At 41.4% G+C, this 23968-nt stretch overlaps 1 protein-coding gene across 2 annotated transcripts in view; it reads left to right on the forward strand.

The window, feature by feature from the left end:
* DCP1B (decapping mRNA 1B) overlaps positions 1-21167 on the forward strand; it is a 54273-nt gene extending 33106 nt beyond the window's left edge. The window contains exons 5-9 of one of the 2 annotated variants that reach the window (XM_036018448.1): positions 1542-1677; positions 13012-13248; positions 15405-16268; positions 18427-18675; positions 20938-21167. In XM_036018448.1, the coding sequence (XP_035874341.1) occupies positions 1542-1677; positions 13012-13248; positions 15405-16268; positions 18427-18675; positions 20938-21018 (1567 nt within the window). In that variant the 3' untranslated portion in view covers positions 21019-21167. The remainder of the gene's footprint in view (positions 1-1541; positions 1678-13011; positions 13249-15404; positions 16269-18426; positions 18676-20937) is intronic. The other variant, XM_028532070.2, reaches the window with a different exon arrangement.
* Positions 21168-23968: the final 2801 nt, after the last annotated feature.

The following is a 23968-nucleotide window of genomic DNA, read 5'->3' on the forward strand; positions in this document are numbered from 1 at the left end:
TTTCCCTGATGTTTATTGGGGATGGTTTAGCAGGGGTGTCCAACCTGCACCCCTGGGGGACCGCATGTAGCCTAGAGTGGCTGTGAATGGGGCCCAAAACAAAATCGTAAATTTATTTAAAACATTATGAGATGTTTTTTGTGATTATATGTTGCAATGTATTTAATATGTGGCCCAAGACAATTCTTCTTCCAGTGTAGTGCAGAGACGCCAAAAGGTTGGACACCCCTGGAGCCTCAGAATGAAATGTTTCCCACTTGTGCTGTGTCTCAGGTGGTGACTGGACTCAGCTGAGCACATAGTATGGCTGCTGCCCACACGATTTGACAAAGCAGTCCTGTATGCAAAAAAAAAAAAAAAATCCAATTTTAAATCTTGGGCAATGAAGTTACTAAAAAGTGACCCAAAAAAATGAAACTTGGGGAGCACTCTTTATCATTGATTTCTGAAAATCTAGCTTGTGATAGCTAATTTTAGGTAACTAGCTCAGGTTTCAGATGCTGATTAAGTGTGTTCAAACTGGTATTTACCACTATAACAGCTAGTTCCTAGAACATTCATGTTATTGTAAACTGTGCAATGGATAATAATAGCAGGATTTCATGTAGATTAAAAATTACCCTGTAGCTCAGCCAAGAGGCCATGTTAAAATTGTTAGCATTCTGCAGTAATTACTTAGCAGCTGGGGCAGGAAATTGATTGTTGACTAGCAATAAACAGCTGATTTGTATGGATTCCAGCCCTTCCTCAGTTAGAATTAAATCTCTCAATAAATTCTCAGATCTCTTTGGTCAGAGTTCATGGCAATTATAAGAGAAATTGAGCTTAAAGTCAAAGCACACAAAAGGAAAAAGTATTTTTATCAATGCTACCTAGCAGCGTATAGAAGCAATCTGGTCTCCCTTCTGTAGTGTTTTCAGGAACACGGAAGACATGCCTCATCGCCCTGTTTTTTTAGTGCCCCTTTTCTAGAATGGAATCTCCACTGTGTTTCTGAACTGCCAGAGAAGCACAGGATTTGAATCGCTGGAATTAAACTTCTTTTAACTTCAAGGCACTTTGGAACAAAGGGGGGAAATATGATTTGCCATGCAGCTTGTTCAGTCTTTCAGAACTCTGAAATTGAGTTTCTTCAGCAAGTAATGGTCCTTCCAAATGCTCTAAATGAGTTGGCAAACTTTTTCTTTAAGAGGCCAAGTAGTCAATATTTTTTGCAAGGCCATACTTGACTCTGTTACAACTCTTCCACTCTGCAGTTGGTGTGAGAAAGCAGCTGTACACACAGGGGCTGTGTTTGTCAGGGGGGCGGTAGGGGCTGATATGGCCTGCAGGCTGGAGTTGGCCCGCCATTACTCTACACTCATGTCTAGCCAGTGTATTTAGGACGTCAAGTCTTAAACTTTCTTCTGTCAGTTCTTAAGCAGTCTTATTTCTAATAGTACAGCAGGACAAAAACAAGTGGGTGAGAACTGGATGATTTTTAAAAATCATTTGTGTTGAATTGGTTTTTCTTGCATGGATCTTCCCCTCTACTTTTCTAGCCTAACTCAGTATGAACAGTTGAGAGCCCATCAAGGAGCTGGAGCAGGAATCTCCCCAATGATCCTCAGTTCAGGAGAGGGGAAGGAAGTAGATATCTTACGAATGCTCACCAAGGCCAAAGATGAATATACAAAGGTGAGTTTTTCTGTTCCCTTGTGATACATACTTAATTCCCACAGAGGGAAAATACTCATTAAGAAAGACTTAACTGCTCTTCCTTCCACCAAACAAAATCATGTGAAAAATAAAATATTTGCTTTTAATAGGCTAAAAGAAGACTGTTTGCTTTTAAATGGATTAAAAGGTAGCCTGAGAAATCAGTAACCTTCATACATATAAATAGTATCCAATCAAAAGATTTACTAGAAGACCCCCTAACAAACTAATATAAATTCTTTGGAATAAAATTCAAGGAATGAGCAAAACCTATATAAAGAAAACTTTTAAACACCCCTGAAAAGCATAAAAATAGATTTCAACAAGTGGAAATAAATGTCCTGATCGTAGATAAGGAGATAAAACTTCAGATTCTCACTTCCCCATAAATGAATCTATAAATTTAGGATGATTCCTAAACAAATACAAACTGGTTTCTTTCTTCCTTTCTGGGGTCAGACAAGTTGACTATAAGGTTCATGCGGAAAAATACACAAGAAAGAATTGGGAAAACCCTGGCAAAGAAGAGCAATGCTGGGTGTGAGAGAAGGAGGAGCAAGCTCTACCACCTGATGTGAAGGCATTAAAGCCTAAACACTTAAAACAGTACGGTATTGGTGTTATGCATAAGCGACCAGGTAGACCAGTGGAACAGATGAGGAAGTCCAAAATGAGACCCCCGTGTATAAGAAATTTAGGATATGATAAAGATGAAAATCCCAAATCAGTTACCTGAATAGATTTTTAAATAAAATGATGTTGAGATAACTGGTAGGCATTTGGAAAAATACAAAAGTAGATCTCTAGCTCATGCTATATGCAGGATAAATTTCAAATGTATTAGAAATTTAAATGTAAAAATAAAACTACTGAAGTACCAGAAGAAAACTTAAGTGGACTTCTTTGTTATCTGGGAAAGGAGAAATCTTCCTAACTGTGACGCAAAACCCAAAAGGCATTAATTTAACTACATGAAATAAAAAATAAATGTGTTGCACAGCTTTAAAAAACCACAAGCAAAGTGTAATTTTTCAGCTGTCATGGGATATAATAAATGAGTATTATGAATGCAGTTGACCCTTTAACAATGCAGGGGTTAGGGGCACTGACCCTCCACACACAGTTGAAAATCCACATATAACTTTTGACTGCCCCCAAAATTTACCCTATTTTTCAGACACTAAGATGCACCTAGGTTTTAGAGGAAGAAAATAGGAAAAAAAATTGAAGCAAAAAATGTGGTAAAATATTTAATAACATAAAGAACATAATATTTCACCAGTGGAAATGTAAATAGAACTCAACAGCAGCATTAACAACCATCATTACTGACTTTAAGCTTTAAGTATGGAAACTCCTCTAATCATCGGGGAACCTCAAGAACTCCTAGTCACTACAGTCCACATTTATGAAGCTCAGTTCCTCAGAATCACTAGTACCACTGTCTTCTGTTCATAAAGGATGTCATCTTCAGAGCCGTCTAAGGCATTGCTGGTGCCACATTTTTTTTAAGGATCTCACAGTTTCATCCTTAACTGACTGCCATGAGCTTTTTACCCACTCACAAACGGGTAATAGTGGGCCTCTTCATTCGTCCAGTTGGTGTCAGATCATGATCTCCAGCAGCCATCCATTTGTTCCACTCTTCTCTCATGAAAACTTTAAATGGCTTGTTGATGGAAACACCCAAAGGTTGCAACTGGCTGGTAAGCCCCCCGCCCCCCGCCCCAGGAATTACGGCTAGATGGGTTTTCTCTTCTTTAAATCTCTTTTTTGTGGCTTCAGTGATATGTGCCCTAAATGGTCAAGCACTAATAAAGCAGGTTTTTTCAGAAGCCCTCCAGGATGTTTGGACCACACTTTTTCTATCCATATCTTCATGCCATTTTCAACCATCCATTCTTTGTCATGAACATGAACAATAACTCCTCTTGGGATTGCCTCTTTTAACATGCTTTTTCTCTTGAAAATCATCATTGGTGGCAGTTTGGTGCCATCTGCACAGCAGGACAACACAACTGTGTAATGGGTCTTATCATGCCCTGAGGTTTTCACATTTATGGTTTTGGCACCTTTCACATCAACAGTCTTGTTTGATGGAACATCAAAGGTTAATGGGACTTTATCCGTGTTCCCAATCTGGCTTATTTAAAATCCATTTTTGTTTCTTACATCCAGTACAATTTGTGAAAAGACACAATCTTGGATTCATATTCTATAGGCATTTTTTGTGCAATCCTAGTTTTGGTGCGCATAGCAAGGCCCCATCTCTTCATAAATCTGTGGCACCATGATGGTGATCCAGTGAAGTCCTCAATGCCTTTCTCTGCAGCAAGAGGTTTGCCTTCATATATGATCATTTCTGTAGATACTGAAAAGCCATTGTTCCTGTGACATGTGATCCACTCTTTCATATCCACTTCTAACTGTGGCCATTTTGCAGCATGCCATGAAAACATTGTTTTGTTTTGTCTGTTTTTTGTGGTTGATCTTCCTGTTTCCTCCATTCCCGTATCATTTTCTCAGTTGGAGGTGGCCCAAAGTGTCTCTCCACTACTCTGTTCCCATGTTCTGGGCGTACTTCACTACCTCCAGTTTAAAAGGGATTTTATATGAAGTCCTTTTCTGCTTTGACATCTTTCCACAATTACAGTCAATTCAGCAGGGGACTATGGTACACTATCGTATCTTTCTACAACCAAATACAGTAATGACAGAATTATCAGTACTGTGTCCTTCATAGTTATGGGAGCACTGTAGCTAAGAACATCAGTGGATGATGCACTGTTATGGGAGGATCTGCTGCTGACACTGTTATGGGGGATCTGCTGCTGACACTGTTATAAGGGGATCTGCTGGAGGGCCACAGGTTGTATAACACTTTTGTATGGGGACAGCAGTTTTGCACAACCTGTGTGGTTCTAAAGCTGTTGCCAAATTACAGCTCCCATCATCCCAACCTGTCCAAGCATGATGGGAGTTATAGTTTTGCAACAGCTGCAGGGCCACATTGACAGGTGACCCTGCAGTGGAATTTGCATATGTTAATGTTAACGGGGAACACACCAGTCACGTCATGGAGGCACATACAAAGGCCACAGGCTTTCTTCTCCTAACGTGCCTGCACCGTGCCTGTACCCTCCTCGCTAGCATTACATAGTATGCTGCAGCAGGGACTCCGCTCCTGCCTCCCATGCTTTGCAGTGCCAGGACACCCCTTCCTCCCAGCCCAGAGCCCACAGCATCACCACACTCCTGCCACTGCCGGCTTCCTGCAGCAGTGACCCTGCTCCTGCCTCCTGTGACCCTGCTCCGCTGGCGCTCCCCACCTCCCCCCTGCCACAAGCCAGACAGGCTACATTCAGACTATAAGATGCACCCTCATTTCCTTCCAATTTTGGGCTGGGGGTGTGTCTTGTAGTCCAAAAAAATATGGTAACTAAGAGCCTAATATTGACTGGAAGCCTTACCAATAACATAAACAGTAGATTGACTCATATTTTGTATGTTATATGTATTATATACTGTATTCTTGCAATGAAGAGATAGAGAAAAGATGTTATTAAGGAAAATCACAAGGAAGAAAACATACATGTGTTGTATTTATTGAAAAAATTGCATATAAGTAGATCCACACAATTCAAACCTGTGCTGTTCAAGGGTCAGTTTTGTGGTCAGAACAAAACGTTCAGTATAGGAGAAAAAAATAAATTAGGTTAAAACTGTATAATGTTAAGTTTTAATTGGAAATGTCCGAATCAGTTGACATTTTAGTTCTTAAAGATGTAGTTCCTAACTTTTTCCCTGAAAAGACCTAGAAATAAGTGACAACCCAGTAGCAATGAACACCTCTAGCCCCCAGATTATTGCTTCTAAATACTATTTCCTCATAAAAGGTATCAGGGCTCTTTAAAGAAGCTCCTGATTCCAGGTCTGGATTATGAAAATCAACAAATAGGGTCATCAGAAAGGGGCACAGTAGTCAACTTGAAGGGACCACTAACCAGAGTGACAAATTATATCAACAAGAATGACTGCAATGGATTGAAGTCCACTGAGTATACAAAATCTATGAGTTCATGGTGATGAGAGAGAGCAACCAAAAATATAAAACAAAACAAAAGTTATTGTTGTCTATTCTTGGAGGTTACCAGATTTTTCAAAATCTAGGACACCAGATTTTTCCTCTGAAAATTGGTAGTTTAATGGAAAATAATTTAGCATTTAGACTTCCAGCCAAGATGGAGGCATAGGTAGACACACTGTGCTTCCTTGCACAACCAAAAGAAGGACAACAAATTTAAAAACAAAAAACAACCAAAACTGACAGAAAATCGAACTATGGAAGTCCAACAACCAAGGAGTTAAAGAAGAAACATTCATCCAGACTAGTAGGAAGGGAGGAGACAAGCAGGTGGAGAGAACTCATGGCAAGATGGTGGCTAGCAGACTGGGTGGTCCCACATTTGCATGAGGATAAATTGAGAGGAACAACTGGGGAGCAGGACAGGCTGCGCAACCCAGGGTTCCAGTGTGGGGAAATAAAGCTCAAAACCTCTGACTGAAAACACTTGTGGGGGTTGAGGCAGCAGGAGAAACTCCCAGCCTCACAGAAGAGTTCATTGAAAAGACCCACGTGGTCCTAGAATGTACAAAAATCCACCCACCCTGGACTCAGCACCACAAGGGCCCACTTTGCTTGTGGGTAGCACGGGAAGTGACTGAAAGCATGAAGAGAGCGGACCAAGTGGCACTGTTGCCTCTTGGACCCCTCCCCTATATACAACACCACAACGCAGCCATGTGGATTGCCCCACCCTGGTGAACACCTAAGGCTCTGCCCCTTACTATATAACAGGCATGCAGAGACAAAAAAAAATAGCCCAAATGAAAGAACAGATCAAAGTTCCACAAAAAATACAACTAACTGACAAAGAGATAGCCAACCTTATCAGATACACAGTTCAAAACACTGGTAATCAGGATGCTGATGGAATTGGGTGAGTATGGTCACAAAATAGAGGAAAAAATGAAGGCTATGAAAAGTGAAGTAAAGGAAAATATGCAGGGAACCAACAGTGAAGGGAAGGAAAACAGAACTCACATTAATGATTTGGACCAGAGGGAAAAGTAAACAATCAACCAGAAGAAAATAAACAAGAATTCAAAAAATGGAGAGGCTTAGGAACCTCCAGGACAACTTTAAATGTTCCAACATCAGAATCATAGGGGTCCCAGAAGCAGAAGAGGAAGAACAAGAAATGGAAAACTTATTTGAGCAAATAATGAAGGAGAACTTACCCAATCTGACAAAGGAAATAGGCTTCCAGGAAGTCTAGGAAGCTCAGAGAGTCCAAAAAAAGTTGGACCCAAGGAAGAACACACCAAGGTACATCATAATTACATCACCCAAGATTAAAATTAAGGAGAGACTCTTAAAAGCAGCAAGAAAAAAGGAGACAGTTACCTACAAGGGATTTCCCATAAGACTCTTAGCTGATTTCTCAAAAGAAACCTTGCAGGCAAGAAGGGGCTGGAAAGAAGTATTTAAAGTATGAAAGGTAAGGACCTACATCCAAGATTACTGTATCCAGCAAAGCTTTCATTTAGAATGGAAGGATACATCAAGTGCTTCCCAGATAAGATCAAGTTGAAGGAGTTCATCGTCACCAAGCCCTCATTATATGAAATGTAAGGGACGTATTTTCCCTTATATGAAAAAAGGGACTTATTTAAGAAAAAGAAGGTCAAAAATATAAATAGTAGAATGACAACAAACTCACAACTATTAACAACTGAACCTAAAAAGAACAAAAACAGACTAAAACAACTAGAACAGGAACAGAACCACAGAAATGGAGATCACATGGAGGGTTATCAGTGGGGAGTGGAGGGGGATAGAGGAGGAAAAGGTGCAGGGAATAAGTAGCATAAACGGTAGGTAGAAAGTAGACAGGAGGAGGTTAAAATAGTATAGAAAACAGAGAAGTCAAAGAACTTATGTATGACCCATGGACATGAACTAAACGGGGGGGGGGGGCAATGCAGGGGGGAAATAGGACAACTGTAATATAATCAATAAAATATATTTAAAAAATATAAAAGTAATTAAGCATTTATTCTACCTGGCCAGTATGGACCATATTTTAGAGTAACCAAGTAGTCCTGGTTGATGAGAGAAAGTTCTCTGTTTAAAGAATTCCAAGATTTCCCCTTCTAAATGTAGGCAGAATGGTAGAATTTGAAGATACCCTACTAAAATAATTGATCCAAGCAACGATCATCATTAAGAGAAGGACTGACAAAAACTTGACCATGGAAGGGTTAGGCTGCCACTACCTGAACCTATTGATCAGCATCATTAAAATTGAATAACCAGACATAATGTGCCCCCTAAAATGTGATATAATGTGAAATATATTGCACTACGTTGAAAGATTGTTGCGGAAACAGTTGATCCTGAATCTGAGTATTGAGCTTTAACCTTCTAGTTTTCAGAAAATGAAAGGGAGGAGGGAGGAAAGGCAGGTAGAAAACAGATGACACCACAAGGAAGCAGTCAGGAAAATCCTGAGTGAAGCAGGACATACTGAAGGACAGATGACTGAGTTTCCTTAACATATCTTAGACTTGACTGTTGGCTCAGCCCTGTTGTACAGAGAACATCCCTTATTCATCTTTATATCCATAGTCTTCTTCAAAGTTCCTGACATATGGTAAGTGCTAAATAAATAGCTGTTGAATGAATGAATGAATGTGAATACGAATGTGAATACACCAGTTTCATCATCCTATCATAGGGCTTGGACAGAGACACTTTAATTCCAGTTCAGTCAGGACCAACTATTTCTGTATTAGTTACTTTGTTTAATTCTGCAACAGTCTTTAAAAGGGCATTGTAATGACTTGACAGGTAGTCAAATAATTAATTATACTTTATTAATTGTACTTTGTTAGGCACACTAAAGATTAATCTTCAAAAGTGACATTTTACTCTCTTGGAAACTTAGGTTTTATGTGGCCAATAAATGCAAAGATTAAACAAATATTTTATTTTTTCTCCCTCCTCTCAACACAAACATACACACACTGTACTGTTTATATTTCATAATGTTTTGACAGCTTAAAAATCTTCTAGGTGGGGAGAAACTTCACCTCACTGGGCTTTCCAACTCTTAGAACCAAGGGCCCAGCCAGAAACACACCTTCATTATGCAAGCTAATCACCCAGAGCCATCCCTTCAGTATCTGGCCAGGCTACACCACCCACAAGGCAACGTTCCTCCACTTTACTCATCTCAGGGCGGGTTCAGGCAGCTGGGGACCTCCTCTATAGCTGATACCCTACTGAAATTATTCAAATGAGCTAGTCCAGGTGCAGATATTTCAGTAACTGGCTCTAGACTTGGCTTTCCCTTCCTCCTGTTTCCTCTCTCCTGACCACTATGAGGCTTCCCCACGTGGCCCCTGTGTGGTGGGCTGTGCCACCTGTTTCTAGGACCTGTGATTATAATAAACTTTGTTTCCTGAGCATCTCCAGTGCCTCCTCTTGTAGCTACACTTGACTGCCTCATAAAATAACACTGAACACACATACACACTCAGGCTTGGGAGACTTCACTTTATACTACCTACCTACCACTTGGAAAGATTTTCCTTTTGTTTAATTTGCCTTTCAGACTCTGCATATCTTTCAAGGCCCAGTTAAAATGCCACATTTTATGTGGAGTTTTCTCAGATCACTTCATTCAAATTAATGGTTCCTTCCCCTGAACTCACCAGTCTATAAGTATTTAGAAATTATTTTGTTCTTCCTCATTTATTACAGTTCAGTCAACTTCTCCTGCTACAGTGTTAACTTATTGAGGTTGAAACAATGTTCTGTTCATCATTATGCTCCAACAGATTGGTTCTTGCAATGTTGACAGGAAGTGCAGATATTCAATAAAATACATTTTATAAACATAATGTTAATTGCTACAACTGTGAGGAAAAGAACAGGAGAACTTCTTTCTGCCATTTACAGCCAGATGATATAATGTAACTGTATGATCATGTTACTGCCATGGTCTAAATCCTTCTTATTTTCTCACTGCCTAGTATGCATGTATCTGTAGGCTCTTCCAGCCTTCTAGCACATGGCTTCAGATGGTTCTTCTAACCCCACACCTTCTACCCACACTGCCCCCTACAAATATTTGAAACTCCTACCAAACAGAGTAAGAATCTTGCTGCCTGAAAGTGCATTTATGCCTTTTCCCCTGCCATCACCTTTCCTTCTTTACCTATAAAATATCAGTCGTTCAAGGCCCATTTCACATGTTCTTTGCTCATCATGATACTTCTGATCCACCTGCCCAGATGCTCATGTTCCCCATTAACATCCACTGCATCCCTCTGTTTGCCTTGTGTTTGTCCATACTCCTCTCCCACACACCAATGGATGTTTCAGAAAATGCAGCGGTCATGAGCCAGATGGTTCTGAAATACAGGAATGGGGGAAAGGGGAAGGGGGAAAAAGAAAAAGGAAACAAAATTTTTTCTCAGAGTTCTTGTTGTGAGGAAGTGAATTTTTTATTTTTGGAAATATTCAAAAAGAGATTGAATACATTTGCGTATTGGGGATAGTATTAAAAAATTTTACTTCTCTGTATAAGTGTTCAACTAAACGAATTCTGAAATCCTTTCTAATTCTAAAATTCTTAAGTTAAAATTCTTAAAATCCCAACAAGTTAGAGGAGGAAACATTTTGGCTAGAGGTATGTGATGTTGGTAAAGTGAATCCTAGTGATACCAGACACAACTTTTTATATAAAGTTAACAAAATTATTTTAAAACTCATTTGGGTTAATATTTTATGCTTTCTCCCTTAAGAAACAACTTTCTGTGAATCTGCTATAAAATAGCAATTTGAGTGTCATCTACTTTACTTCCTCCCTTCTAGTTGAGATGCAGATGAACCATAAAAGAACCAAAGCTCAGTGAAAACATGAACCCAGCCAGAAGTGACCTGTAGGCTACACAGTTAGGTTCTTAGTATTCACAAGGGGATTCTTTAGTGACTTGTGGTTTTAGGAAAGAATTAACAGTTTTCATCTGGAAATAGCCATGATCTGTTATATTTATGGAATTAAATTATTAAGTACCTTTTGATGTTCAATGAGAAAATTCAAAAAAGTGTAAAAAAGAAAATAAAGACCACCCGTAATCCTATACCCCAAAGATAACTACTTTTAACACTTCGGGTGTATTTTCTTTCATTCTTCTCTTGGCATAGGTAATATGTTTGTGTGTCTGTGTGTGATAAAATATAATTATGTGACATAGTTTTTAAGGCTTTAAAGAATTGCCTCAGGTTCTCTATGAAGAATCCATTGTAGCTTTTCCCAAAACTGTGTTTTCATCCAAGTAATTTAAAGTTGGGTCAAGAGAAGCACAGAAATTAAACAACTGGAAAATGAGTTACAAACTATTAAGGTAGATGATGTTTAATTCTGGCAATTTGATAGAGAGTGATTTTTATATACAAGCGAGGCTTCACAGATAAGTAGACAACTGCAGTGACCTGGAAAACACTTCCTGCATTTTTACCCAGAAAAGTCTATCTGGGCTTATGCAAGCAAAAGATAGAGCAGCTTCTTGGCCCATATGGATATGTGCATAGCAAAGGTGGGGAAAATATGTTTTTTCTGACTTAAAATTCAAGGTCCCTGAACATAAAGAGAAGGAAGAAGTACAGAAGGGTCATTCAATGAAAGTAAGCTTTCCTTCTTTCTTTTTTAAAGATTTTATTTATTTATCTTTAGAGAGGGGGAGGGAGAAAGAGAGGAAGAGAAACATCAGTGTGTGGTTGCCTCTCACGTGCCCCCTACTGGGGACCTGGCCCCCAAACCAGGCATGTGCCCTAGACTGGGAATCGAACCGGTGACCCTTTGGTTCGCATGCCGGCACTCAATCCACTGAGCCACACCATCCAGGGCTAAGCTTTCTTTAAAGAGGAAGCAGATGTTAAAGTCTTCTCAGGCTGTAATTTTGTAAGTGACTATCTTCTCAAGCTGTAATTTTGTAAGTGACTGTAGCTTGGGCTATACTCTTGTCTTGTGTTACTTAGCCATGTCTCAGAAAGCCAGGCCAGCTGGTCCATGTAGCCATACTGCTAACCACCATCATTCATGTAAGAATTAGAAATAACATTTTATGACCCATAAAGTGGTTTCACATCCCATTTAATACAAGTGTCAAATCCAAATTATTTACAGAATTCTTGGAAGAAAATAATTAGTTTTTGTACAGTTAACTTTACAAATCCAAGTGAACATGGTGGTAATTGACCCTGTATCTCTATGTCCTTGAACTAGAAAATGCAACCCAGTAATGGTAGAACATGTCAGACACATCGGGGTGGGGGGCTGTTGCGTTTCTGAGGGCCAACGTTGTGTTTATGGCACATTACAGTGTGAAATATTTTTTGACCTGAGGCTTTGACTATACAGTTGAAATTGACAACGAATAGCGAATCCGTAGCACAGAAGGTAGTGTTGGTACACTCTGTTGTATTTGGTGTGGTAACAAGTTAGACACTGACATCACTGCTGTGCCCTTTCTGTTGTGAATCCTGCTGTGTAAGCAATTGCATGGTTGGTTAGATTGATGCATGGTGATGATTCAGTGTTTGAAATGATGCAGCATGTCTCTTGTCTCTTTCTCTGTGAAATTCTAATTTGTAGTGAGTGGCTCAGAACACTTAGATTTGAATTATTCTGTTTATCCAAAAGTCACTTATTAAATAAAGATGATGTTAGTAATTTCAAAATCAATGGTTTGAGTCAGCTTTACTTTTTGGTTTGTAGACCAAAAAGGGTTAGTTACTTTGATGATGCAACTCTCCAATTTTAAATCAACAGATGATGGGTGAATAAAACCCTACTGCAATCCAGACATGATATTTAATAGTTTTATCATTGTTTATCATTGAAAAGCACTAGACTATATTTTTAAACTGTTACTTCTTAAGCATATCAATAGCCTTTCAAGTATTCAACTATCTAAGATCTTCTAGGTCTTGCAGGCTGATGCTGTTGGTAATATTTTAGAGCACTGAATTGTCCAACTAAAAAAAATTACATTTAAATTTTATTGATACTCAAATGTAGTTCAGTCAGAAAAAATTAAGAAATTTTCCTTTGTACATGAAGCTCTATCAAAAAATAGCTACCAATTAGATAAAATAAAGAGGAAAAAGGAAGGTATGTCCTTTTTACAAGAAAAAAAGCTTCTTTTATATGAAAAATGAGGTTCTTTTTTCCATTTCAGTGTAAAACCTGTTCTGAACCAAAACAGATAACCAGTTCATCCGCCATTTACAACAACCCCAATCTCATCAAACCAATTCCAGTGAAGCCTGGTGAGAACCAGCAGCAGCACATAGCTCGACCTGGCCAGGTATGCGGTTCCCTGCTGTTCGTGCACGGTGTAGGTGTGGGGCTCCAACAGACTTGCGCCCCGAGTCCACTGAAGGCAGGGCCTGGTGCTGTGCCAGAATGCTTTAAGGTAAATCCACAGAAGAGAGGTTTCAAGCTAGAGACTTTATTATTACTGATAATTTACTCTTCCTCAGAAGGGGTTAAAATTTTTACTTGTGGCATTCACTATGCTAATCTCTTGGGGACTTGGACTCCTTAGAGGATTAGTTTTGTTGTATTTTTTTTTTAAACAACAGTCTAGTAACATCATCAGTGTTCAGAGCAATATTACCCATGAGGCCCATATTCTGCTGAAGTTGATGGTTTTCCAAAGGCCACTGCAACAAAATTCAGTTTAACATTTCTGAGAACCTCCCTTGTAGTGCTAGGTTCAATGTTAGGCCACTGTGTCTACAGAATGGGATTCTTAGTGTATAGGATCCCACTGCACCTACAGAATGGGGTTCCTAGTGTATGGGATCCCACTGCACCTACAGAATGGGGTTCCCAGCCTAAGGAGTGGTGCAGATGTCCCCTTTAGACCTGTTGAGTCGTCGTTGTATTTGTGTCTAGTTACAAATATGATGATGGTTTTTGCATGAATATCCATATATGTGAATATATATATTTCAGAATAGTAAAGCATTAACAAAATTGCTAATCTGAGAGTCCCACTGATTGTAAATATAATGTGGCTATTTCCATTTTTTGTGCCTATTCCTCATTAAAGCTTTTTTAAGGAATTGGTTTAAATCAATTTTGAAAATTAACATGGAGCCAAAAGACATTTGGACTAGCTAATGAAGGCCTTATATTGAATTTTTTAAAAAGTCTGTTCTATTTATTTTGCTTTCTTTTATTGTTTGCTTTCCATGGGAATTTGTTGTTTTAATAGAGAAATGGGAATATGTTGCTTTGAGAATGAAACTCCTATTTTCTTAGGCCAATAATAAAGAAAGCAACAGAAAGGGGCAGAGATGGTATAGAGCAGGAAGGAAGCAGCTTTGTGACTGGCCAGGCCTACGTAGATTTTCTGATATGATGATTTTTTAAAGCTACTAGTATATAATTGTTAACCGGTTGTTGTTGGCGTTGGTGCCAATCCAATGCCAACAGGAATCCCCAGTTTGGGGTACAGTGAAGAAGGAAACTTTCTTCAGGGCAGAACAGCTCAGTGGTGATACAGCACAGGTGTGAAAACAGCATGCCTATGAGGCAGCCCTGGGGCCAGGCGCTTCTGCTGCCAGACCGCTCTGCTCTACTCTGCTCCTCACTGGTCTGCTCTGCACCCATCTGCTTTGTGCTGTGCTGGTCTGCTCCATTCTGTGTGGGTCTGCTTTGTGCTACACTGATCTCTTCCACTCTGCTCCTGTGAGACACCTTAAGGATTTCAGTTCAGCCAGGGAAATGGACTCTTCAGTCTTTGGAGGAAAGGGAAAGTGTGCTCTCAGAGCCAGAGGAGAGCTGGCCTGTGTAAACAGAAGTCCCCACCCCTGGTCTCTGATTTGTCTGTCCTCGTGCAAATGAGGACTCCAAATCCTTGCAGTTTGAGTGGTCTAAAAAGCACAGTCCTGATTGGTCAGAATAAAGCCACTCTGGTTGGTCAGAGCTGTGCAGTTCTGATTGGATGCAGAAAGCCTCAGTCTTCTTGGTTGAAATAGGATTCTAGGAAGTCCTGGCTGCTAAAAAAAAAAAAAAATTTAGCCCAGTTAGCCACCAAGAGCTACCTTAGTAGGTAGTATCTTAGAGGTCACATAGTTGAAAAGATCAAGTTAGATTAAACGACTTATGTTTCTCTTTATAAATTTCTAGAATTCTGTGAAAAGCCACAAGGAATTCTGGAATCCTCATATTCTTTTGTATTTTTAGTATCTTCCTATGTTCTGCAGAGTTAGATGGATTTCCTATTGAAGAGATTATTTACTTTCTAGTGTATATAATTTTGTACCATAGTGGTTCCCAGTCTGTGAAGCCCTGGCCCATCAGGGATCATATTCCTATTTCATTAATCAGCAGATACTAAAATATAACAGCTATTTTGGGAGTGGTAGGGGAGAATGCTGTGAAAATTATTGGCATTAAAAAGTTCTCAATTTTGTGAAGTTGATCATAATTAAGCTTTTTTATTCTCTCTAATTGATCCTTTATAAATAGAAGAAACATCAATTAGGTAAGTTATGTTTCATAGCCTCCATATAACCAAATTGTATATAGACCCATTTTGAGACATTTTTATTTTTTCAGACCTTAGACCCTGAACCCCAACACTTGTCCTTGACAGCGCTCTTTGGGAAGCAGGACAGAGCTATGGGTCAGGAAACTGTGGAATCTCCACAGACCCTCCAGCAGCAGCAGCAGCAGCAGCAAGAGAAGCTCCTGATTGGGCAGGGGGTTGTACGTTCCCTGTCCTATGAGGAACCCAAAAGACACTCACCCCCTATCGAGAAACAGCTATGTCCAGCCATTCAGAAACTCCTGGTCAGGAGTGCAGATCTCCACCCATTGTCAGAGCTGCCTGAAAATCAGCCCTGCAAAAATGGCAGTACCCATTCTGCTGGGGAAGATGTCGTTGGACCTGTCCACCCAGGCTCTCCCCGGAGGACTGGGACTTCTCATCGTGTGCACAGTGCTTCCAGAACTCAGAACCTGTTAGAGAAGCTGCAGAGTGCCCCAGGGGTGGTGAACAAGTATGACCCCAGTACACCAGCACTTGCCAGCTCAGCTGCCCCAAGCTTCAGCATAGCCCTCACTGCTGCCACCCCTGCTGCTCCAGTCAAGGGGGTGGCTCAACAACCACTGTTATATTTCAATGGCTCCCTTCCACCTCAGGCACTAGGACTTCAGGCTCATGAAAAAGAACAGTCCACACTCCCAAGACAAATGCTCCCTTTCTCTGGCAATCAGGCCAGTGGTTCTGGAGTGATCTCCCCTCAAGAGTTACTGCAGAGGCTGCAGTCTGTGCAGCAGGAGCAGCAGCTGCATGCATCCAACCGACCAGCCTTGGCAGCTAAGTTTCCTGTGCTAACCCAGAGCTCGAGAACCGGGAAGCCCTTGGACTCCTGGATTGACAGGACATCCAGCGCAGACAAGCAGCCTCCTCTTTTCCAGGTAATGTCCCCAGGGGGCGGGGGGTGGAGTTACTGTAATACAGTGAAATTTAGAATCAGTTTCTGTTCTCTAGGAATATTTCTATTCAGAAATGTATCAAGGCCTCCTAGGATCTTATTATCACCTTAAAGTCCTGCCTGGGAAGAGAATCTTTTCTTTGCTTAGCAATCTTTGCAAAATTATAAGGTCTGAAGATATGGACGTGGGAAAGAACATAGACATGGGGGGTGAACCCTAATCTTTGTGCACACTTATGGTCTGCATTGAAATCATTCTGAGATATCAAACATCTGACCTCTTCTTGTTATATTTGTCTACAGTAAATTGTTGTTTGTTCATTTATTCAGTAAATATTTCTGAGCATTTACCCCCTGCCAGGTATATGTGCTGCATAGGTACAGAGTGGGTACAGAGTGGTGAGGAGCACAGATGCACCAGCTCTGCAGAGCCCACAGGCCTGGAGGGGCTTGAAGTCAACAGAAAAGACATACATTAACTCCATAAAGGCGCAGCCGGTTTTAGTTTATATCATTTGTATAGTTTAATGAAGGTGGAGAGAGGGATAAGTATGCCATCTATCCCCCTCTCCACATGTCCACACACACAAATTTCCAGAGAGGGAAAAATATTGTGATTTTTATAAATCACTTGTCCTTCAAGGAAGACAGTTCTTTATGTTCATCAATAATTTAGAGCAGTGAGAAAACCACAAGCTAGTCCATTGCCTGTGGGTAACATCTAGAGATTGGACTTTTTTTCTCATTTGGATTGGTACAAATTCATTGAAAATGCAATAGGTTTAAAAATTAGGAAGTTCTCTCGATTACATATATCATCATTGGTTGTCATATTTTGGCAAATGGCTTATAATGGTTCCTCAAAACTCTTCCACTCTTTTTGAATACCAAGCGTCTTTTTGAATAGCGTAAGTGTCTGTGTCTGTGAGGCACTGAGTCAGATGCTCTTGTTTTTTTTTCATTAAATCTCAAATCTGGGCACATATTTCTATGGAAACAGTATTCATCACTCATCTCACCCCCATTTCAGTGTAATATGGCCCCCTTGTTTATATGACCTTTGCTCTTAGATTGGACAAAGAAAATTGGGGTTGACAGCTGGACATAAATGTCTGCGTGCACAACTCTTTTCTTCCCAGTGCTCACAGGTGGGGCGCTGCTGGGTAAGGAAGTAATTCCTGTCGGCCCATACTGTGCTGGCCGTCCGCCTTCAGGAGTGTCCATCTCAGCCCCTCTCCTCGGAATGGCAGATAGTGACAGTTAAACAATCTGCCTTCCTTTAGGCTAGTTTCTGCCCAAAAAGATACCAAGGGAGCATTTATAAAATTACAGCAGCCTCTAGATCGCTGGCCTCTGTACTCCCAACTTGAGTTCTTGTGGGGCATTATGAGGCTGATAAGGTCTTCTTTTCTCTCATCTGAGTTAGAAACAGATGAGAGAGAGCTGGAGGAGTCAGTCAGACAGGAATCAAAGTGTCACTTGTATAACTGGAAAAGCTATCGGAGAGCTTGGTTTTAGGTTTGTTAGCCAAGTGAGGCAGGCAGACTGGCCCAGGCAGACAAGTCACTGGCAGTACTCTGCATGACCAGCCCCCAGGGGCCTGCTCCTGCCATGAGAGCATGGAAAAGCAGGAAATGTATGCTCTCTGCAAGCAGGCAGATCCTTCCCATCAGGAAGGACCCAGGAGACAGGGACCTGGGAGTCATGCCTCCCTCCCAGTGAGCAGTGAGTGAGGTAGGAAGGTGTGTGCCACCAACAACTCACGTAGTTTGTTGGAACTTTAGGTCACAGTGGTAGAGACCTAGCCCTGAGGCAAAGGCCAGAAGTCCTAAATGCATGTTGCCAAGTGATGGCAGTAAAGCAGAAAAATAAAGCGTTGCTTGGAGATGAAGCTTTATATGCAGTGGGAAGAGGGTCACCTTAGCAGACTGTGCCAGAACTGCTTAGTAACAAGGGAAACATGGAGAATTGAACAGGAATCAGTTCTCCTGTGAGCTTTTCCCATCTAGTGAAGTTGTGAACAAGATTTAAACTCACCTATATCCACTTTTGTAAGCAAGCAGCCTCTTTGTCTCTGTTTGTGTTGTTTCGATGAGTAGCTACTTACTCCTGCTCTCCGTGCACATATTTGTCATGAGCAGGTCATCCCACCTCAGCACATCCCTGCTACAGCTGCTCCTTCTCTGCTCATGTCCCCCATGGTGTTCGCACAACCCACCTGCAGCCCACCAAAGGAGAGGGGCAGTGGGCTCTTGCCCCTTGGAAGCCAGGAACCAGCTGCTGCCTCTACCAGCCTCCTCCTGCCTCTGCAGAGCCGGGAGCCCTCCGTACTCAGCAGCAGCCCACTTACCAAGCTGCAACTTCAGGAAGCCCTGCTGTTCCTCATTCAGGTAGGGCAGCCCATCATCTCTCTTCTGCTTTTACCAGTCCTACTCATCTGCTGGTAGCCACTCCGAGGTAAGGACTCAGTGAGTGCCTACTTAAGTACTGCCCAAGAATAAGATGGTGATGTAACAACTCCCCTTGAACCACAGTGAGTCTGTACTTAGCTGGATGAGATTCAGAATACTAACTGTGGCTTTTAGGGTCTCGACACCATAAGGATTTTGTAATTTGGAGGACTAAGTCCTTCAGTCTGTCACCTGTCAGAAAAAAAAGGAGCAGACACTGTGTGATTAAGGATTGTAGATGCTGTGGAGTAGCCAAACCGAGAGCTCACCACTGGGAGCAGAGGTGATGTCGTCTTGAGCGAGTGGCGGTGCTTAGTTCAAGCAGACTGTTGGACAAGGAACAAGCAGGTAGGGGAGCAAGGGATGGCTGTGACTACTAAGGGCATGTTTTACAAATAATGTTGGAACCTGCTAACAGGACAGGATAGAACGACGGGCCTTCATCAGCAGGCATGTGTCTTACTTGTCTCTATGAAATAATAACGGCAGCTAACATGCATACAGAGCTTTGTGTCAGGCACTGTTGTAATGCTTTCCAGACATTCATTCATCAAATTCTTATACAACAGCACTGCTATTTTTTCCATTTTAGAGACAAAGAACCTGAGGCTGTGGCCTGAGGTCACATGGTAGTTAAGTAGCAGAGCCGGGATCCAACCCATCTGGCTCCAGAGTGCTCCCTCCCACTGCCCACAGGGGGCGCTGCAGTGGTTACAAGACTGCTGTCTGCCTGGCAAAGTATATCCCTGAGTAAATGACAGGCCTTGAAAAGTGAAATGCTTATCTCCAGACCTAAGCCCCTTAGTTAACATCTTTAGGGTATCTTTTCAATAGACAGTCTTTAAGAAAATTGTTGTGATATTTGGCATAATCTCCAGATGGCTTTTAGAAAGCAGGCTAGTGCTTTGCAGCTGTTTCATCTTAAAAAGAAAATGGTTTCTATAAGTAAAAACATTTTTTAAAGGTGATATATTTTAGAGAGAATAGAAGCAATAGGGCTAGAAGTCAGCTGTCACTAGGGAAGTGGAAGAATGTCTGCTAAAGAGGGGCAGCAAATGAGTGTGCCTTCACTAGTGCACAGATATCAGGGTATCAGCAGTTTCTGCCTTTTTAAGCCATTAGTGGTAAGTTCATGAGGACTTAGATAGGACATCTGTGAGCAACAACAACGAAAAAACAAATTTGAATTTTAATGTTCCAAATTTCTTATGGCTCATTTCATTTAAATTGCGTTGTTGCAAAGATCTCTGTGCAGGAGCCAAGATGCCAGAAGTCCAGGCTGGTCCCCAGACCTTGACAATGGGACATGGCTTTCCCTCCACTCTCTGCATACATTTTGCTTCTCTCGTGTTTTAGACGTGTTTTCCGGATGGGCTGTTAGAAGTCATAAGTAGTCTGTTTTTAGTGTTTGCCTGCTGGTAGGACACAGTAGGGACTTTGTGACCACTTTGTAGAAAAAATGGGGATAAGCAGCTCTCCTTCACTGCATGATAATAATGCTAACTCTGTGTGTGGGGTGCCGAGAGGAAATGAAGGGGAATGTGGAATGTGGGTGAACTGCTCGAGCTTTAAAGGATTTGCGTGGGAGGCAGAAGTCCCCAGAATTAAAAACAAAACCACTGCTTAGACTGGTGATTCTCTCTCAGCCCTTAGCCAGGCAGAAGAGCCCAAAGACTGCCAGTCTAACTGCTGTCCACTTGCCAAGGCCAAAAACTTTCCATAACTAATGCAAGAATTATACAGGCTTTGATGAGATTCCAGTGAAGCATATTGCAAGCAAAATCTTAAGTAATGCCAAAAATAAAGTATACGTATTGGAGGACCTTTAAGAACCACTAACAATCTATCTCCCAACCAAGCTTTGAGAACCACTGACCTGGATTCAGTCCTCCATATCTAGCCCTCTGTGTTTTCACCAACAGACCCAGGTTTTCCATGAGTGAGCCTCGTTCCATACACCCGATGGCTGGGTAGCCCATCTGTGCTGTGTGTAACATACTGGCCGTGGACAACCAGCAGCAGACTGCCTGGCCTGGCGTTCAGTCCCACCTGACACTCACGTGTGCAGTTTCAAACTACCACCTGTTAGACAGGTAGAGAGGAGCATTGTAGGGTCAAAGTGCCATTTCAGCTCTAAGAAAAGGAAGCCTTTTGTCTCTGCCCAACTCACATTCCCTCGGGTCTTCTGATTTTGTTTTCCAGAATGACGACAACTTCTTAAATATAATCTACGAAGCGTATCTCTCCAACATGACACAAGCAGCCATGAAAAAGACTATGTGAAAGCAAAACACTTTAGAACTGATTTTCAAGGTCCTCCAACTCAAGGTTCTTTCCTGTTAAGTGTTGTTACCCTAAATGTTTCTGCCTTTTTAAAAACAGTGTGTGTGATATGAAGTAAATGTTTCAGACATTTTTTTGTCAGGCTCTTTTTTTAAAAAAACAAACAAGTCCTTCAGCATACCTGGTACTAAGAATTGAATGGGTAAAAAAAGTGCTTTGTTTATATCACAAAGTAAACACCAAGCTTAATTATTTTTTTTCTTGCATGTATGGGACCATTTGGAGAAAAATTAGCCCCCATAAGAAGGGCTGTTCTGGAAATTTGGCTTCTTTTTCAAAAGCTCTGGTTAGTCCGTGCTCTGGTCAGGTTCCTGTTGCCAAGCTCCACGTGCCTCATTGCACGCCCACCACAAGGTGGCGGTGTCACCCCACAGACTCATCTGCACAGCCTTTACTCTCACTTTGGAAGTAATGCTGGTTTGCTTGTACCAGACAAAATAAACCTTTTGTTTGTAAAAATCCAATTGGCATATTTCCCCTGGGCCTCTGAAGGAGAATTATGTATAAATGTATTTATAGCTAGTTTCTAGAGGACAGTTGTTCTAGGATCCCACTAATGGCCCGATTTCCAGTAACACCTCGTTGATCCCAGCTCATGCTGTTTCTTTTCGACCCAGCCAGTAGAATATGCCTGCCTATACTTCCAGATGAACATTTTATTGCTTTTAGCAAAACATGCTGAGATGAAGGTCACTGGGTATTTTAAAGTCTTTTCTTAGCTTCTGAGGATGGTTCAGGGGCATAATGATAAGGCTTCTTCAAGCGCTGTAGCAGATTGATCTTGTTATTCAGAGATGAGAAGCTCAGCCTTGGGAGGGGTCAGAGAGCGCCCTTGCCAGGATGTTAAGGCCAAAAAGAGTGGGCCTGGGAATTACTTCCTGCTGAGTATTAGTAATAAATAAAACTTTGCATTTCTATAGCCCTTTTTATTCTGGATAATAAAAAAGATCTTTAGATGACTGCACAGAAGAAGTTCTATTCTCATTTTATAGGTCATAAAAGGAGGCATGGGAAAAGTAGGTCTCCTCACAGCTTCTGACTCAGAGAACTGGGCTTTTGGCTCTAGACCTTTATTCGGGCGTACCATCAAGCAAAGGGCTGATCTGAAGACCACCTCCAGCTTCCTGCATGAGAGTACTTCTGAGGAGAAGGGGTGGATGGGAAGGCAGTGACTCCCACTGAACCCTTGTTATGTGTGCAAGGCAAGGGAGTCTGCTGTTGTCCTCCTACGTTTGGGAAGGGACGGGCTCTTTTGTTTCTGATATCTCCAACAATATCTAGCACAGTGAAAAACCCGTGTGATATTCTAACAAAATACTTGGGATTGATTGGTAATTGTTTATATAATATCTTAATATTCTTATGAGGAGACTGGGGCAAGGAGGGAGACACTCATGGATCCATTACCTAAAGTTGATGACTGCTCACTTCAGGAATACATAGAATAAAACTGGAACAAAATCAATGATATATGTAACAGCTGGTCCCCCCTTTTTTTAAACCTCTCTTTGATCTTTATTACATGTTTAAAGTTGCTTCTCTCAATAAGGAGAAATGAATTCCATTCTAAATGTTTCTAATATATTTGGGGTAGCAAATGGCTAATTTCATGAATTTTTTTTACCTCAGCATTAAATAAATAAGATAGAAAGAAATATCAGTTGCAGCAGCTAATACGAAAAGATGCACATGATGTGATAAAGGAATGAACCCCAGCCCAGTGTGGACAGACCTGCACTGCAGGCTGCACCTGGGCCTCTGTGAGTCAACAACACAGGAATTGTTTTGAAAGTAGTAAAGTCTCCATCCTTTACTGGAATGACATACTTTCACAGTGACAGGCCCAATTCATTTTAGCCAAAGACTAAGTTACCATCTTAAAGGTAACTTAGCAAACTCAGACGCTTGGTTCTGAGGTACTTATTCCTTCTGTACAGTGAAACAGAGAAGAGCTGTGAGGAATGGATTAAAGGGGTTATCTAAGGCACCCAAAATTAGATTTCATATATAAAACAAACTTTTCTTTTTCCCACTGCCACCACAAATTCTGAGACCAGCACTGACCCCACTCCCAGGCGTCACTGACTCCCAGGCTGCAGTTCCAAGGTAAGTGAATTCAGACGGAACCCTGAGATTCTGTTCCTAAAGGCAGCATTGCCTGATGCCATGGGTTTCAACCTTGTCCAAGTTACAGAAGTCAGTTCCACTGGTACAGAGGACAGAACACAGAGGCTTTGTCAGACAGACTTGCCTTCGGTACCTGGACAAGTGAATTTTCTTCAAACACTGTTTTCATTTGTAAAAGGAAAGTAATACCTACCCAACAAGGTCCTTATGGGGATTAAGTAGGAGCAACACATGTAAAATGCCTCCTCCTGCCATGCACCAGCAAGTATGAGTTCCCTCCTGCCCTTCTGCCTCATCTGTAGTGCCCAGGCCTCAATGCCAGCTTGAGGCCCCCCGAGGCTGGGCTGCATGCACTCCAGCTGCCAGCCACCACGACCTAAGTGCTCTGCCTGACATGGACACGTGTGTGTCTGTGGGCACTTAGCTCTACTCTGTTTTCCCTTCACTTCTTTATCAATAAAATGATGCTTATCTCTTCCCGCCAAAGCAAGTGCCACAAGCTCTTTAAGACAAAGATGCCAATTTAACCCAAGATGTTATTGTTGTCACTGCCCTACATTTATGGGTGAAGTGCCATTTTAATAGCAGAGCCAGAGAAGGCGGTGCTATTTGATAGAATTTATAGTCCCTGAACAGTCTTCTGAAAGGACACACATTGCTCAGTCTACACCCTTGGAATGCCAGGCATGGTGGTAGTTACAGATCGAGAAAAACCTTTGTTAGCATCTTCAAGAACTCCTGGTGTGCGGACTCAGCTCTGCTG

Source organism: Phyllostomus discolor, chromosome 2, assembly GCF_004126475.2.
Source record: "Phyllostomus discolor isolate MPI-MPIP mPhyDis1 chromosome 2, mPhyDis1.pri.v3, whole genome shotgun sequence".
In the NCBI taxonomy this organism is placed as follows: Eukaryota; Metazoa; Chordata; class Mammalia; order Chiroptera; family Phyllostomidae; genus Phyllostomus; species Phyllostomus discolor.